Source organism: Sorex fumeus, unplaced genomic scaffold, assembly GCF_029834395.1.
Source record: "Sorex fumeus unplaced genomic scaffold, SorFum_2.1 ptg000007l, whole genome shotgun sequence".
Classification (NCBI taxonomy): Eukaryota; Metazoa; Chordata; class Mammalia; order Eulipotyphla; family Soricidae; genus Sorex; species Sorex fumeus.
In genome coordinates, this window is record NW_026606064.1 from 19,305,841 (window position 1) to 19,324,956 (window position 19,116).

General features: G+C 46.5%; 1 protein-coding gene across 2 annotated transcripts in view; it reads right to left on the bottom strand.

Annotated features, from left to right (window-relative positions):
- LDLRAD3 (low density lipoprotein receptor class A domain containing 3) overlaps positions 1-19,116 on the bottom strand; it is a 283,792-nt gene that overhangs the window by 112,878 nt on the left and 151,798 nt on the right. The window contains exon 4 of one of the 2 annotated variants that reach the window (XM_056136987.1): positions 1,574-1,705. In XM_056136987.1, coding sequence (XP_055992962.1) covers positions 1,574-1,705 — 132 coding nt within the window. Of the gene's footprint in view, positions 1-1,573; positions 1,709-19,116 lie in introns of both variants that reach the window. The other variant, XM_056136978.1, reaches the window with a different exon arrangement.

A 19,116-nucleotide genomic window follows, 5' to 3' on the forward strand; every position in this document is an offset into this window, starting at 1 on the left:
TGACCACCAGATGCTAAACAGGCAAGCGCTGAACCAAAGAGTGCAGCTCTTGGCCACCACACTGGCTTGCTGGGACATCTGGGGGTGCAGCCTGAGTTCTCCCTTCTCAGAAGGCTCCCATAGGGTGCTGAGGTTCCTGCTGGTAAAGAGAAGACCTACAAAAGTGCTCCCCAGGACAAGCAAACGCTCATACTGCCCAGCACTCAGCTGTTTCCTTCCTGCACACATTTTGGCAAAATCCATGCCAACACATATTCTGTCATTATCCTTTCCTAGGACTCTCAGGGTGCAGATTTGGCTGGATCACGATCCTCTGTTTGTGACCCACTGGCCCCACTGGTCTTCACACAACCCATTACTTATTCATTCACTGATGCATGCATACATTTTGAATGGCAGAGATACCTACCAGGATGAAAGAAAGGACCACGAGAATAGTCTACAACTAACCTCAGGGAGCTTGTTCTCTTCATCCTGCCCCCCCTCCCCCCCCCCACGCTCCCCCCACACACGAGTTTAACCTGTGACCTGCCATTTCTCCTGCTTTTCATCTTTTACAATTTTATTCAATCTATAAAACCATGGTATCGTCATAGAGCAGCATATGGTACAGCAGCCTAAATAGTGAACTTCTACCAACAAGCTCCAATTTGGGGAAATCACAGTAATAGAAAATAAAGTGAAAAAAATAAAGACGGCACACAGATGGCATCCATTTATCATATTAGAGACACATTTTTTAAGATGCTTAAAATACATGTAGAGTCAGAAAGAGTCAGTGAGTAAAGAATTGTGCCTGGTCACTTTCCTGGGCTCACTTTCACAGTGGGGCCAGGGTGGGGGCATGGGAGTAGCATGATAACCCTATAAACCCACAGTGTCCTTCCAAGTTCCTGGAAAATCACATCCTCCCATCTTCGCTAGCAGAATCCTGCTGCTCCCGCATCACCCTGAGAGGAGGCAGGCAAGTCACGGGAGAGGAAACAAAGTAGTAAACAAACATGAGGGGGAAAAATGAGAAGTTTGCTCATAATCAGGGACATGCAAATGCGGGCATTTGGGGAGCGATCATTTGATGACTCCTAAATTAGCCAAAGTGGGAAAAATAGAACAGCAGTGAATGCCTGGGAATACGACAGTAAAACGGAGATGCCTAAATAATGCTAGCAGCAGCATAAAGGAAAGTGACATGCCAATGGTCGGGGGGGGGGGGGGGGTGGGGAAGGCTGTCGTCAGAAATGGGTGCAGATGCTCCTCTCCATGGAATCTATCCCTAGAAAGTGACTCCATGAAAATGACGTGGCCACCAAGTATGCAACAATGAGGAAAGCTGCAGCCGTGCATGGTAACAGTGTATAACTGAGGGCAAATTACAACTCTCAGGAGGAAATAGACACGGCACTGAATACACAAGAAACACAGGATGGTGGGTGAGTTGTAGGTAAAACCATGAGAAGAAGAGCCATGAAGCAAAGTGCTAGAACCAAACAGCTCTGCAGCAGAGGCGTGCCTGGCTGTCATTATCTCGAGGGTGACTGTGACGATTACTTTTCTGAGCTTAAGAGCTTCCTACCTTGTGAACTTTCACAGCTTTCCTCGTCGCTGTTGTCTTGACAGTTATTCTGCCCATCACAAATGAAGCTCTTGTCGATGCAAAGGCCGTTCTTGCAGTGGTAGCGGGCAGTAGAGCAGAGCAGAGGGTTTGCTGCTGTGAAGAGAAAACAGATGAGATCACCAGAGAGGTCAGCAGATCCCATGGGAATTTCTGGAACCTTCTCCAGCTGCGAGTGTACAGTGGCGCAAGGACAAAGTTCAGCTCAGATGGTCAACTCAAGATCCATCCCATAAGATGAGCCAGCCAAACCCAAGGCAAGACTCTGCCCCCCTTCTGAAAACTCCGAGATATCACAATGGTGTCCCTAAACCTTCCAATAGACCCATGCCTCAGAGCTGTGCATTAAGACAGTCTGTAACCGAGGGCAAATCACAACTCTCAGGAGGAAACAGATATGGCACTGAATACATGAGAAACACAAGACGGTGGGTGAGTTGTAGGTAAAACCATGAGGAGAAGAGCTGTGAGGCAAAGCGCTGGAACCAAACAGTTCTGTAGCAGAGGTGTACCTGGCTGTCAGCTGTCATTATTTGGAGGGTGATAATGACACTCCTGATGACCCCCCCCCCACCAACACCCCGGCAGCCAAACCAGAGTCTCAGGGGGGAATTGGGAAAGAGATGGTTGGACAGAATAGCAAAGCTTAGAAGAGTCTCTGAATGGAGGAGCCACACAGGAGTGATGCTTAATGGCCATGTTCTGGCGCAAGAGGAAAGAGAACACTTCCAGGTGCTCCAAGATGGATGATGTCTGATTTCCTCTGTATTTTTTAAAATATAGTTTCGTCCATAGCACAGAGGTAGGGTGTTTGCCTTTCAAGCGTCCAACATGGCTGACCCGAGTCCGATTCCTCTGCCCCTCTCGGAGAGCCCAACAAGTTACCGAAAGTATCACGCCTGCACGGTGGCAAAGCCTGACAAGCTACCTGTGACCTATTTGATATGCCAAACACTGTAACAACTGTCACAATGGAGACGTTACTGGGCCTGCTCAAGCAAATCAATGAGCAACGGGAGGACAGTGACAGTGACAGTTTCATCCATATTTTTATGGGTCTCCAAGATAAGTCCAGTGGTCTTTTTCACAATGAGCAAAAAGAAATCCAGTAACCCACTGGGGCAACCTAAGTGGCAACTGTTCTAGATGCTTCTAGGTATCTCCAAAGCAAGGATAGCTAGGACACCTCCCATCCAACAGAAGATAAGCATCTGGCCAGGGTGAGGTCAGCACGAAACCCCTTCCTGTTCTGAGCTAAAATCTCCAAGAGCATCAGCATTTCTACAGCACTGTTTAGCTGGCTTCTCGCTTTCCTTGTGTTGCAATTCAAGTGAGTCTTATTTCAGGGCTCTATGTTCAATAAATGGAATAGGAAAGCAGAAATGCTCCAATCCCAGCTCAGCCAGTTGCTAGCTGCGCAGTTTCAATTTCTCTTATCAGCAGATGGGACCAGCTAGATTATCTGTGGAACAGGGCCATCTAAAATGTGGGACGTCAAGAGGCAGGGGAGATAGTACAGCGGGCAGGGTGCTTACCTTGCACAATGCCAGCCAGGGTTCAATCCCCAACACCCATATGGTCCCCCAAGGCCCACCAGAAGTTGATCCCCAGGAGCAGAGCAGAAGTTAAGTTCTGAGTACAGCCAGATGTGGACCCCAACAAACAAACAAAACACCAGAAACAAAAGCGAGAGTTCAAGGCTAACTGCTCAAAAAAAAATTTAAGGAGATAGGAACAAGGCTCAAAGCAGGTAGAGCACATGCCTGGCATATACAAGGCCTCAGGTTTGACTCATGCACTGCAGGAGATTGCATGTTGCAGTCCTGGTGGCTCCTGAGATGCTTTGGGTGTGATCACTGCAGTACTGTCCTCCCGTTGTTCATCGAATTGCTCGAGTGGGCACCAGTAACGTCTCACAACAAATTGTGAGACTTGTTGTTACTGTTTTTGGCATATCAAATATATCACGGGTAGCTTGCCAGGCTTTGCCATACGGGCAAAATACTCTCGGTAGCTTGCCGGGCTTTCTGAGAGGGGCGGAAGAATCAAACCTGGGTCGGCCACATTCAAGGCAAATGCCCTACCCGCTGTGCTATCGCTCGAGCCCAGGGTGTGATCACTATGAAAAAAAATTAAATTAAAATGATATGAAAATCCAAGCAGAGAGACACAGGGCTTAAAAAACTTGAGTGCCTTTGTATTCCATGCACGGGCCTGTGGCACTGGTCTTGTCACGTACAGCATTAAGTCACCTGAGCATCAAGTGAGGTGACAGGAGAAACCCCAGTAGAGTCAGACACAACAGCATGAAGCACAGACAGGCTCAGGGAATAACATATGAGACTCCCCTCTACACCCTGTCCCCTGCCTCCTGCATTCTCCATTATGTTGGCTTCCATCCTTGGGGTGTGACCATCCCTGGAGGGGCGATGCTGGGGATGACAGAGCAAGGTTGCCTGGGGTCTTAAGTAATGAGCCAACTTACAACTGCATTCCGTGAGACGGGGGAGAGCACCAGAGCGGGGAATCTGATTCGGGTCCCTCCAGTCAATTGGAGAGTCTCTCAGTGGTCCTCAGTGGCAAGATGGTAGCTGTCAAACATCTTTCATGTGCACCCCGAGCTATTGCTGAGATACTCTGGGGTCATGGTGGAGAGGACTGTGAACTTCACAGAGCTCCAGTCTCCCCAGGAATGCAGAGCTCTTTCTCTTTTCCTTCTTTCTTTCTAACTGGGTTGAGTACAGAGGGGACTTGGGTTACACCTGGCAGTGCTCAGGGCCTACTTCTGGCTTTGTGCTCAGGGGACCACATGGTACCAGGGATGAAATTAGGTTTAGTTACATATAAGGCAAATACCTGAACCCCTGTATTCTCTCTTTCTTTCTTTCTTTCTTTCTTTCTTTCTTTCTTTCTTTCTCTCTCTCTCTCTCTCTCTCTCTCTCCTCCCTCCCTCTCCCTGGCCTTTTGTTGTTGTTGTTGTTTTTTTTTGTTTTGTTTTGAGGGGCATACCTAGTGATATCAGGTTCCTGGCTCTTTGCTCAGGAATTACCCTTGGCTTGTGGAATGGTATTGAGTGCCATGAATATTACCCCAGTGGGCTGTGTGCAAGGCATGTACCCTATCTACTCTACTATCCCTCCAGCCCCCATATGTCCAGCTCATTTTTAACTGCTCAGCTCAGAAGGTTTGACTGGAAAGGCCAGGGAGATAAAGCGCTAGGGACGCCAGTTACTCTGTGGGTTGGGGCAGATGGAACAACATGAAGTCAAATTAAAGCAGTGTGGCCCAGACGGAAAGGCAGAGTCTTAATGATTGGAATCATGGTGGGCCAGAGAACGGTTTAGTGTGATCAAGTCAAGGGCTGACTCCAGCCAAAATAGGGAACCCACAAACCATGCTGGATTTCTATCTTAGGCAACCTTCATGAACGCCTTCCATGGATGCCTTTCACTTCCCTGCTACCCTGTGAATCATGTCCATGCAGCTTAAGTACCAGCACCATTGCTCACTCAAACAGACAAGCTCAGAAATGCTTCTAATTGTGCTAAGATAGGGCAGGTGCAGGCTTAGGTGAACACCCTGGCGAGGAGCCGACTGGCCCGAACATGAGGGTTTGCATTATCTCGAGATTCCCCTTCAGTCTCTGGCATTTCCCTCCCTCCCTCCCTTCCGCCCACCCGCCCGCTTTCTTTCTAGCTTTTTGGTTCACATCTGGCTGATGCTCAAGGGTTATGCCTGGCTCTACACAACAGAATTACTCTTGTGAGTGCTTGGGGAACCATATGAGATGCTGGGAATTGAACTCTGGTCTGCCACATGCAAGGTAAATGCCCTACCCACTGTACTATTGCTTTACCCCTTCTGGCATTTTCAACTTCACAAATTTCCCAGGAAGTCAAATAGCCTGTGCATGTGTGTGTGTGTGTGTGTGTGTGTGTGTGTGTGTGTGTGTGTGTACATGTGCTTGCTTGTATATAGAGTTATTTTCAAGATTAACTAAGACAAATTATACTTTAAGACAGCCCTATAAAGAATACAAACTAAGACCAGTCTGTGACTTGAAAACCAAGGACTCTCACAATTCAAAAAGGAAAAGGCAGAGAATCGACCAAAACAAAACAAACAAAAACAGTACCTGGCAGGTCACATTAAAAAATAAAAGGTGATGGGCTGGAGTAATAGCACAGCAGGTAGGGCGTTTACCTTGCATGCAGCCAATCCGGGTTTGATTCCCAGCATCCCATATGGTCCCCTGAGCAACGCCAGGGGTAATTCCTGAACGCAGAGCCAGGAGTAACCCCTGTGCATCGCTGGATGTGACCCCCCCCCCAAAAAAAAATGAAAAACAAAAAAAAAACCCAAAAGGTGATCAACAACATGAAAAACACATTGCTATCATAAGTAATTCAGGTCACTGGGACCACATCAGACTCTCCAACAAGAGAGTTTGGGGTCTTTGATTTGGGGGCCGCACCCAGCAGTGCTCAGGAATTACCTCTGGCTCTGCAATCAGAAATCACGCCTGGCGGTGCTCAAGGCACCATAAGGGGTGCTAGGGATGGAACCCAGGTTGACCACATGCAAGGCAAATGCCCTACCCACTGTACTATCGCTCCACCCACTCCACCCAGAAGCACTTCCCTACCTGCTGTACTATCCACACCTCCATCCAGAAGGTCTTTAAGACTCAACCTAGGTCACTGGCAAGTGTGTAGAGGAGAGGAAAAGTCTAATGGAAGAAGAGAAACCACTAGTGGAAGTGAGAACTGGTATACCTGACGTGGAGAACAGTTCAGGTAAGAAGTTCAAGAGTGATAAATAATCCAGAAATTTAGAACACTTCACTTGTATACTCTAGGCAGAATCCTGAACAAACGTGCTTACTGAAGTACTGTAAACTCTACATGCCCTTCTCTAGAGAAGACACTACTGGCTCTCTGTTTCACTGGAATTCAACAGCAGGGGCTGCTCCCCTTTTCTGGAAGTGGCCAGAGAGTCCCTAGGCACTGCCAACCATTCAGGTTTTATCTCAGTCTGTCTGAACTACTCAATATTGCCATCATAGTATAAAGCAACCAGAGAAATTTCATAAGCATGAACCTCATTCAACTTCCTGTTTGGGAGATTTATCTCTCTTGACTCTGGTTCATTTTATTATTATTATTATTATTATTTACTGTTAAAGGAGTAAGGCTGGCAAATTGGCCGCTGGGCCAAATCTGGCCTATTACTTTGTGTTTGCAAATAAAGTTTTATTTGGAACACAGCCATGAAATGAGATAAGCAAGTTATAGAAGAATATGTCTAGTGTTATGCCAATATTAGGAAGTTTATCCATTCAAAGAAATGTTATTTGTGAACGTTATTTATGACTAACAGATAATACTGTATCCTAGAAATACTGCTATATGGTATGTTCAAAAGTTTTTAAAAGAATAGATTCTATTCCCATCACAAGGACTTTTTTCTTCTTTATTTTTTATATTTATGACTTTCTGGGTATTAGTGAACCTTATTATGGTAACTGTTCAACATATACATAAGTGGAAGCATTAAGCTGTGTACCTTAAAGTTGTACAGTACGTGGTATATCTACTATATCTCAACATACTAAATATATAAATACATACTAAAAAAATTAAAAACTTGATAGGATGAATCAACCCCAATTTCAGGTCAGGAAATGTCTCTGCAGAGAAGGGACAAGGAAAAGAGATTTCTGATAGTAGCAGGCAACATTTCATTACTTAAAAACTAAGAAGCCAAGAAGCCAATAATGATTGTTAAAACAGTGTTAGAAAGGCAGCTGTTCAGTTAATTCTACTTCTCCTTTTCAGTATGTTTGAAAGCCTCAATAAAAACACTTTTAAGAATCTGGTCTAGCAGGAATGTTCCAGTAATCATTCTCTTGCTTTTTCCATTATGTTCTGCCACAGAATTCTCTCTATCCTATACATCCCCGATTTCGACATCTGCCACTTGGGCATATCACGACCATCCCAGGGGTTTCTCCTTGTCCACAGCTGCTGTTAGAACACTCTTCCTCCCCAGCACCCAAGACACGGCAGAGAAACCCAGATGAGGATGCTAATGGCACACCCACCAGAACCACAACAAGCCAGGGTGGAAAAGCCCCACGCCACACCAAGCCCGGGTGCCCTTCAGAGCTGGGGCCAACTCTGGCAGGGGCTGCAAGAGTCACCAAAGCACCCTGAGCACTCCCCAGACAGAACAGGAGAGGAGAACACCCGGATAAAGGAAGCTCAGGAAGACGCCAAGGCAACCCTGTCCTCTAGCCCAGGTGAATGGCTCAGCACTGTCGCCAGCCAAGGACGGCGCCAACAAGCCCAGTAGAGATCTTGGCTCCTGGGGGTGGTCCCAGGCTCAACCATCCAGTATCCAAGGCACATACCCTTGGTCAGAATAATACATCTCCACTAAATAAATGATGGCTGGATGGATCGTTCGGGATAGTAGATGCATGCTGAAAGTAGACTATGGACCAAACATGATGGCTGCTTGTTACCTAGATTGCAAACCATAACGCCCAAAAGGACAGAGAGTAAGAGGGATTGTACCTGCCACAGAGGCAGGATGTAGGAAGAGGTGGGGTGGGCGGAGGGATACTGGGAACATTGAGGGTAGGGAATGGGCACTGGTGCAGGGATGGGTACTTGAACATAGTTTGACTGAAATGCAATCATGAAAGTCTGTAAGTCTGTAAAGGTATCGCACGATGATTCGTTAAAAAAAGATAATAAACATAATAATAATAATACGTCTCCCCAGACTCCAGAGCACCCCAGTTCCACTTGGTTTCTCCTGGTGCCTCTGCAGCTGTTTCCCAGCTCAGAAACAGTGCAAGGCGTGGTGTGTGGGGGCTGAAGCTATAAGGTCCTGGTGGGCTAGGGTCCAGTCTGAGGGGTGTTTGGGGGAATCCCGTGGACCCTGAAACAGTTCTGGCTCAGTAAATGACTCATGAATGCACCAGGAACCAGTGTTCTGAGGGTGCCACATCCCCTTTCCTTTCAACAACCACAAGGTGGTTAAGGCACGCCAACGGTTGGATTCTTTGTCCTTGCAAAAGTTTACCAGGCAGGGAGATGTGTTGTTTGACTCGGGGAACTTGGAGAGACACAGTGAATTTCACAGTATTTATTTCAATAGGGAAGGGAGGAAGTGGTTTGCAGCGCTGACTTCAAACACTCAATGGCAGGCTCCAAAGCGCCTCATTGATTCCTGTCAGAAGAAACAAGAGGTTTCTGCAGCTCTGAGCGAGAGGCCTGGGCTGTTCCCGCTGGAGAGAGAGAGGAAAGAGTTCCGCTGCGGCTCGGCGCTTCATTAAACAGGCGGCATTTGCTTCACCACATCTGAAGGGACAGACCCAAGGCCCGGTTGTGGCCGCCCAAAAAGCTAACGGGGCCGGCTTCAAGACAGGAAATGAAGCAATCTGTCTCCAGCAGGATGTAGAAAAAATGTCCACTTTAATCCAAGGGAACATCTGTGAACTTAGCTCCTCTTCCACCTCAAAGGGTTCTTGACAAAACACATCAATAAGACGCTCCTCACCAGCCAGCTCCCACATTTCCCAAGGGCGGGGGAGGGGGCTTCCCTTCCCTCTGCCCAGCAGGATTCTAACTTGATGGTCTCCATAAAAACCGTGGCCTCCCAGCCTCGTTTCCTGGGAAACCAGGCTTCAGGGAGCTGGAGATGTGAGAGACTTCTGCTACCTCAGGACAGAGGTGTCACAACTTCGGTCTCCAGGCCAGTGTCCTCATCCCGCCCCCCTTGGTGGCCTGGCTGGGACCAACCACAAGAGGTCCTCAGTTCCTTCCATAGGACCCACACCAGCCCCCTGTTCAGACAGCCCGGGGGCCCTCCAACAACCTTCTACTTCCAAGAGCTAGTTCATCTTTCAGGCCTTCAGGATACCAAGGGGCCCTGCTCTAGGGGACACACACGCCTCAGTCCAGCTCGCCTTTCTCCTGCCCCTAAGAAGTGAATGAGGGGCTGGAGTGATAGCACAGAGGGTAGGGCGTTTGCCTTGCACGCGACCGACCTGGGTTCGATTCCCAGCATCCCAACGGTCCCACAAGGATCGCCAGGAATTCCTGAGCGCGAGTCAGGAATAACTCCTGTGCATCGCCGGGTGTGACCCCCCTCAAAAAAAAAAACCCACAAACAAAAAAGGAAGTCAATGATCTGAAGCTTCAGCTCAGGCTCTGGCATCAGCTCTGTGGCCACAGAGGGGTGTGACTTCCTTGCTCCATCATAACGCTGGGCTTTCTCCTCTCTGGAAAGAATTCCTGGGCAGGGTTCCCTCCTGCCCCACACCCACACTAGCCCCGCTTCCCTGTGGACAAGTGGCACCCAAATACCTCACAGCGAACCTCTTTCTTCCGATGCCCAGAGTCTCCCTCCGCCTTGGCAGAGGGATGAGTCAGAGTGCTTGGACATCGAGTTGGTTTCATGGGTCCTTTCATCTCGTGCCTGCTGAAAGGCAGCTAAAACTAACAAACCGGCTGGGTGGGAAACAGTAAGATATAAAAAGGGAGGAGCGGGTGTGGTTCTGGCCTGGCAGCTTCCTTCTTTGACCCCACACGTGTGCCAAATAGGACAGAGAGACAGCAGGAAGTAGTTCTCACTCCGATGGCAACACATGGTTGGAGAACAAAGAGATTCCCCGGGCTCCAGGCCATGAGATGCAGGCCCTGGAGCTCAGCGACAGACCCGCAGAAGACTAAGGACTTGGAGAGATGGAACCTGTGAGACGCCAGCATGGATGTCTAGGAACGGCACTAGCAAGAGAGACCACTCAGACTAGGGACAGCACCACAGGAAGCGGCAAGAGATGGAGCTTCAGGTTAGGGACCTGGGACACCTTACAGCTGTAAAATTAGTAACACCAGCCTTCACTGGATACTCAAGAACACACATCTTTTTCTTTTTTTTAAATTTTTTTATTTTATTGAACCAATGTGAGATATAGTTACAAGCTTTCATGTTTGAGTTACAATCACACAATGATCAAACACCCATCCCTCCACCAGTGCATATTCCTCACCACCAATATCCCTAGAATACCCCCCTTACCCACCCTCCACTGGCTCCATGGCAGAAAATGTTCCCCATACTCTCTCTCTCTACTTTTGGGCATTATGGTTTGCAATACAGATACTGAGCGGTGATCATGTTTGGTCCTTTATCTACTTTTAGCACACATCTCCCATCCTGACTGATTCCTCCAACCATCATTTTCTTAGTGATCTCTTCTCTATTCCAGCTACCTTCTCCCCGACTCCCCTGCTCATGAGGCAGGCTTCCAACTATGGAACAATCTTCCTGGCCCTTGTATCTACTGTCCGTGGGTGTCAGTCTCATATTATGTTATTTTATACTCCACAAATGAGTGTAGTCCTTCTATGTCTGTCCCCCTTTCTATCTCTCTCTCATTCATTTCACTTAGCATGATACTCTCCATGTCTATCCACTCATAAGCAAATTTCATGACTTCATCTCTCCTCACAGCTGCATAGTATTTCATTGTATAGATGTACCAAAGTAAGAACCCACATCTTTGAGAAAGAAATCCATTTTGGAGGTGACATCAGCACCCTTTCATTTCCAAACTTAGCACATCTGCAATGCTGTTCTGCCTCTCTTTTGGCTCCATGTCAGTGACAAGGAACACCATGTCCCCGTTCCCCCAAGGCTCCAGTCATGTTTAACCTTTGTCCTCTCCTCACTCTACACTTATCTTGATATATCAATTGCTCCCCAGAGCAGAAAATATAAGCCCTGATTTCTCAATTTTCCCACCCTGCCCCATACCAAGCATACAATCTGCTGCAATGGTCAAGGAGAGAGACTGCAAAGGTGACCTGTATTCAAGTACCATTCCTACCAGCTGTCACAAGGAAAATGATGCCGCTTCTTTCAGACTCATTTTTCTCATCAAGAAAATGAGGATGTGCCAATATGCTAAGATGCTTTGAAAATTAAATGAGTCAATGCATGCATATAACTGAAAACAGTATGAGGTCCAGAGGTACATGACAAGCACTTACCATGGTTATTAATACCTGGGGTACACATTTGTGGAGTGGTTAAGAGTTTGGACTCTGCGTCGGATGTGAGATATAAACAAACGTAATAAGGCCATAACAAATGGTCAAGGAAAACAGAACTGAGGACTGGATGCCAGAGCTGAGTTCATCAAAGGTGTTGGCAGTGGCTAGACAGAGCCCATGGGTCAATGGTGGAGGGACGCTAACATTTTGGTGGTGTTTGTGGTGTTAGAACACTGTATGCATGAAAATCTGTCACTAATGGTACTATCATGATCCCTCAATATACACTGGGAGAAAAAATAAGTCATTAAAAATAATCGTGAGTTTGGAACTTGAATTCATACTGTCTGGACTGATATGCTAAATTTGCCACTATTTTTGGAGTCCCGGGAAAGTTATTCAACCTTCCTATATCTGTTTTCTTTTCTATAAAAAGAAATGATAATGGGCTGGAATGATAGCACAGTGGGTAGGGCGTTTGCTTTGCATGCAGCCGACCCAGGTTCAATTCCCAGCATCCCATATGGTCCCCTGAGCACCGCCAGGAGTAATTCCTGAGTGCAGAGCTGAGAGTGACCCCTGTGCATTGCTGGAGGAAGAGGAGGAGGAGGAGGGGAATAGGAGGAGGAGGAGGAGGAGGAGGAGGAGGAGGAGGAGGAGGAGGAAGAGATAATATTAGGGCTGGAGCAATAGCACAGTGGTAGGGCGTTTGCCTTGCACATGGCCAGCCTGGCTGACCTGCGTTCAATTCCTCTGCCCCTCTCAGAGAGCCCGGCAAGCTACCGAGAGTATCTTGCCCGTATGGCAAAGACTGGCAAGCTACCCATGACGTATTCGATATGCCAAACACAGTAACAACAAGTCTCACAATGGAGACGTTACTGTGCCCGCTCAAGCAAATCGATAAACAACAGGAGGACAGTGCTACAGTACAGTACTATTCTCACTGGCATGAGATGATGAGATGAATATCAGAGGCCTGAAATGAGGTTGTGTGTCTGTAATGTAGAGAGACACATGCCATATTCATGGTGTCAGCCAAGTCACTTCTAAGGCCTGCATACTGCTTACTCTGAAAATTTCCCCCAAACTGTACTGCCAGTTACAGTTAAAGATGCCTCATGTCCTCCTAAACCTATCTCCTTCAACAACCCCCATGGAAGAGCTCAGAGGAAAACACACTCTTCCATGAGTCAGAGACCTGGGTCACCATGATCTCAGTGTATTCTGTCTCCTTTCTCTGAGCAAATACCACTGTCAACGTCCTGTGTCTGACCCAGCCCAGCCTTGAAAGCACCTTGCACAGCATCTGGCAGAGAAATTATGGGGAGAAGAGTAGAGTGTAAAAGTAGGAATGAGCTGGGCTTCAAGAACAATGTATGGCCACAATATACCCTCTGGGTGTCAACTGTGAAATCTCAGAGGAGAATCAGAAGAGAATCCATATGGTAGGCACACAGTCTGGCTCTCCTTCTTTAACCCTTCATTTGATTAGTTACTTGGCTCGTCAATTCACCAAACATTTATTAGTGACTATTTGTTTTATCTTTTGGTTTTGGGGGCCATACCAAATAGTACTCAGAGCTTACTCTTGGTTCTGGGCACAAGGATCATTCCTGGTGGTACTTGGGGAACCATATATGGTACCAGGGATTGAACCCAGTTCGGAGATGTGCAAGTTAAGTGCCTTACACACTGTGCTCTCTCTTTGGACTGACTTTTCTTTAAAGAAAGCACTCTTGTCAGGTGGTGGGAGGTGTTAGAACACTGTATGCATGAAAATCTGTCACTAATGGTACTGTCTATCATGATCCCTCCATATACACTGGGGGAAAAAATAAGTCATTAAAAATAATTAGGAGTTTGAAACTTGAATTCATACTATCTGGACTGATATCCCAAATTTGCCATTTGGGTCGAGGCTGAAGGTAAACTGAGGACACTGGTGGTGGGAAATGTACACTGAGGAGGGATGGGTGCTGGAATACTGTATGACTGAAACCTGACCATGAACAGCTTTGTAACTGTATCTAACAGTGATTCAATGAAAAAAAAACTGCACTGTAAAGTAAAAAATAACAATAACAAAAATAAAAAGCAGAAATAGTAAAAAAGAACCATAAATACTGTTTAATAACCTGAGGCTTGGCATGGAGGAGGAGTTGAGCTGGGAAAAGTAAGGAGTGGGCATCAGAATCAAATAAAACAAAGTATAAATCATAAAAAAAAGAAAGTAGTCTTGGAGTTGAAGGCATATACAGGAGTTAAGGTATGTATCTTGCAAATCCCTAACTCTGGTTCAATTCCTGGCATCACAGGGCCCCATGACCATCACTGGGTGCAGCCCAGAAGCCACCCCCCCAGGTACCTCAGGACCTGAGCAGCCCCCCATCTTCAGGTCCTGGCATTGAATCACAGGTACAGTCGGCTGAGAATCACTAAGCATCATTCTGAAGCTCCCCACCACTCCCCCAAATAACGAAATACCCTATTGGAATAAAATAAAACTCAGTGGTGTTCATAAAGAGTTTGCATTCCATTGGGAAGACAAGCAGTTTGATATGCAACACAAAGAGAGAAGACAGTGTGACAATCCACATGTTGCATGCAGGGTTGAGCCACACAGTGTTCTTGGCACTGGGAGTGGAGTTGTGACCACACAATGCCATGCATGTCATGCCATGCTGTGGGGAAGAGAGCAAATAAGTGGGAAGTGGCATTAAGTACAGAGGGCAGGAGTAGACCAGAGGAAGGAGAGGGATCGGGAAAGCAGGGAGGAGAGCAAGTTCACTCTCTGGTGACATTAGTATGGAGAAAACCTGAGGTAGTGTGCGAGCACCCAGGAGGCTGACAGGGCCCAGGTGTGGCCAACCAGGAAGATTTCCTAGAGTGAACAGGCTTTACAAACCTTGCTGCTGGGTTCTGGGAGGACAAGAGTTCTCTGGCTGCTGCTTCCCACTCACCCAGACCTACTCCCTGCTCCTATGGCCACAACTGATGGACGGGCTGAGTGTGAAGAGGAAGTGCCTGAAACAAATAGAGTTACAGAAATACGCCAGCACTGGGGGATGCTGAACAAGAACACAGATCCATTTTGGCCACGAGTCAGCGGCTGTGGAGAACAGGTAAGAAACAGTAATGAGGGGGGCTAGAGTGATAGCACAGCCGGGAGGGCGTTTGCCTTGCACGCGGCCGATTCCCAGCATCCCATATGGTCCCCAGAGCACCACCAGGAGTAATTCCTGAGTGCAGAGCCAGAAGTAACCCCCTGAGCATCACCATGTGTGACCCCCCACACACCCCCCAAAAAAGAAGCAGCAATGAAAGCAACAGTCAACAGCCTTGATCCAGGGACAAAGCAGTGAATCCTGGAAGACAGCAGCTCGCTGGAGATCTCTGTGAACCCCGCACCGAGCTGATTCCACCGGGCACCTTAGATGGAGCATGTGTGCCCTCTCCACCCACTCCAGATGGAACCCCAAACCCACAAGATTCCAGAAGCAAAATCTAGGTATGCAGGTTCAAGGACTAAGACTCCAGGCCACATGGCAGCAGCAGAGATGGGCAGTCCCTTCCTGTCTCCCCGCCCGCTTGGGGTTCGGCTGTCACGCCCAGAATCTGCCTCAGGGCACTATCTCAGTGCATTAACGGCCTTGATCCAGTGACTCCAAAATGAATCTCAAAATGGATCAGCTCCCTAATAGAGATGTCTCTGGATCCCAACCATTTGCAACACGCAAAATTTCATGATATTCATAATAAGCAATAGTAAATCAATTATTTAGCATCTGCCCCTGGCAGGCAGGCTTGAATGGTGGTGGAAAAATTCGAAATAATGGTGGTATGAAGGTGTAATGGTGGTGGGATTGGCATTGAAATATTGATGTAATCAATTAATGCGAACAACCTTATGAAAATAAAATTAGGAAGGAAGGAAGGAAGGAAGGAAGGAAGGAAGGAGTCCTGGGTAAGAGTGTTCTTTTTCTGGTCATAATTACACTGATCCTGAGCTAGAATTAATTCTAGTGACCAGAGACAATAGCTCCCCTTCTGTCTCCGTTCTTAGCAGCATCCCATCTTCACGGAAGGAGGTCTGGGTGAGAGCTGGGTGGCCAACCAACCCACAGATCTACATCCAATCAGGATGCCAGGGGAAAAGAAAGAGGCAGAACCCAGGAAAAGAAGAGGATGGAAGAGTGCAAGAGCAAACTCTCCACAGGGAAAGATCTTTTTGTGCTTCCTTGCTCCAGACCAAAAAGAAAATAATCTAACAGCAGAAAGACACATTGATAGGAGAAATGAGGATCAACATTCTAGAGCCAGAGAGATAGGACAATGGTAAAGACACATGTCTTAAGTGAAATGGACTTAGTTTAATCCCAGGCACCAGGTACAGACCAGGTATGGACCCTCAAGTCCCACCAGGAATCACTCCCTGAGCACAGAGTTAAGAATAGCCCCAAGGGGCTGGAGTGATAGCACAGCAGGTGGGGCATTTCCTTTGCTCGAGGCCAACCCGGATTTGATTCCCAGCATCCCATATGGTCTCCTGAGCACTGCCAGGCGTAATTCCTGAGTGTGGAGCCAGGAATAATCCCTGAGCATCTCTGGGTGTGACCCAGGAAAGAAAGAAAGGAAAGAAAGGAAAGAAAGGAAGGAAAGAAAGAAAGAAAGAAAGAAAGAAAGAAAGAAAGAAAGAAAGAAAGAAAGAATAGTCTGAAGCATTTCTGGGCGTGGCCTCCACACCAAACCAAAAACTTCATTGCAGTTTAAAGTCCACACTGCAAAACCACTCCTTTATCTTTCACTGATTTCTGCCACTTCATTTTGGAAAGTTTCAAACATACACAAAAACAGAGACCAGTCTGGCAAACCCCTCTCTGGATGTTCTAATCCTCGGGCATAAATAATGATCAGCTCACTGAAAATGCTTCCAAGCCCACTCTCTTCCACTGACCCGACAGGAAGGGTTTGAAGCACAACCCAGGTATCATGCAACCTCATTTCCTTTTACCCCAGCATATATTTCTAAACTTGGAATTTTAATAATAAACAATACCATTCAGACAGTTACAAAGAGAACCCTAATGCCTTAAAATCAGCAAACATCCTACCACAATTTTGGATTTCCCCACGATTTCAAAAATCATTAACATTTGCATTCCCAGTAAAACATCTGATCTGCCTGCCATAGTCTATTTGGGGCCAATAAGTTTCCCCTTCTTTATTTTCTAACCAGAATTTATTAATGATGAAACCAGTTCTCAACAACTTCCCAGAAGCTGGATCCGGCTGACTACCCACAGGGGCCCTAAGACATTCCTCTGTGCATGAAATATCCTGTTACTGAATGGTTAGTGGTAGGGTCTACAGAAACCCTAATCTAAGGCATGTAATTAAGGGGTAGGGGGTATTCAGGAGAAGATGCAGATTAGATGTGGTCCTGAAGGGAGTGTCTTTCTAAGATGATGGGAGGTCCAGATAATTCTTTGTGTGTATGTGCAATCACTAAGCATGGCCACATAAAGACTAACTGGAAAGAGGGTCCACTTGGCAGAGCTCAATGCCACTGAGCCTGAGAATAAACTAGGCCTGCAGTCCTTCACCCCAGTTCTATCACGCATGTACCTTCAACGCTGTTATACTTTTTCTCTCTGGCTCCTCACTTCCAGAACTTGCGAAAAAAGTTTCTGCTATTTCATGCCCTAAAGTTGTGCCATTTTAGCAGCCGAAACGAACTCAGATTTAGAAGTTAAATGAAATCCAGGTTAGATGTCTTTGGCAGAAATAGCGTCTTGGAGCGATATGTTTTCTGTGGGTCAGCGTCAGAGCAGACAACATCCGGCTGTCTCTTTCCTAGGGATGCTAAAATGGGCTTGTGGGAAGTTCCAGTCCTGGAACAGCTGTTCCAGGCCCTGAGCACAGCTGTCGGGGCCCTCCCACTGAACACTGTGAAAAAAGTGAGGGAATAGATAGAAATAACAGCTATTTTTAGATAGGAAAAGTAAACTGGAGCAGGCCTATGGGGGAAGCAGACCCGAATGTGAGCAAGCACTGAAATAGTGGGATCTCGAGCTTTGTGTCTTTCCCATCTCAGAGTTTTAGCAATCTGGAAAAGAGCAGAAAGAGAGCCTAGGAAAGCGATAACATCAAGTTGCTCCTGAAGCTGCAAGCTGAATTCTAAGCTACAAAGGTATGACCACCCTCCTGACCCATCCAAGAGAGCAGAATGGGAATCACAGCCAGCTCAGTGCCCAGACTCACCAATGGGAGAGCAACTGTAGGACAAACCAGAACACAGAAAAAATAGTTTGATCACAGCCAACAAGGGTCAACAGGAACTTAGAGCCTGATCCAAAAGGATCAACTGCCTAACACATGACCCTGTAACTCAAGCAAAAATGTAAATGATTGCCACTCAATGTCTCTTTTGCAAACCACAACACTCAACAGGAGAGAGATAACAAAAGGGAATGCCCTGCCACAGAGGCAGGGTGGGTTGAGGGGATGGGGGGCAAGAGGGATACTGGGATTGGTGGTGGTGGAGAATGGGCACTGATGGAGGGATGGTTATTTGATCACTGTATAACCGAAACCCAAGCACAAAAATCTGTAAGTCTACAACTGTACCTCATGGTGTTTCACTAATAAAAATTTAAGGAAAAAAAAATAAAAAAATTTTTTTAAGTTAAAAAAATGTAAATATTCTTCAGAGAGCTTACACAAAATCTCAAGTGTTCACATATAATCAGCAAAACATCTAGACCACAACCCTAAATTACTTAAAAACATTTTTTTATGTCAAGTAACATAAAAAAAAAAAAAGAAAAATTCCCATTCACACTGGGAAACAAGCAGCTGACACCATGGTCAAGATAAGACAAATATTAAGATTATGTGATGGTGGGTCGGAGGAATAGTACAGCAGGTAGGGCATTTATTTCGCACACGGCTGACCCAGGTTCAATCTCTGGAATCCCATATGGTCCCCCGAGCACCACCAAGAGTAACTCCTGAGTGCAGATCAGGAGTAATCCCTGAGCATTGCTGGGTATGACCCAAAAAGCACAAAAAGAAAAAAAAAAGATTATGTGATGAAACTGGAAAGCAGTTATTATACAAATAGTATATCAAGCAGCCATAAGTATTCATGAAACACCTGAAAAAATAAAAGGTCTCAGCAAAAATAACCAATTAAAAAAAGTTAGGAAGAATATAAAAAGTTTTAGAAATAAAAAGTAGAAACACTGGGATGACAAGAACCATATTGCATGATAACATGAGCTAAAAAGCAGACCAGAAATTGACAGAAGAAAAAGTAATAGGGGACAGGCCCACCTCCCACAGCTACCACGATGCTGACTCTCCCACAGCCCTGCTCTACCAATTCATGAATAAATCTCTGAGGAGATCCAAACCCAGCAGCTAAAATCC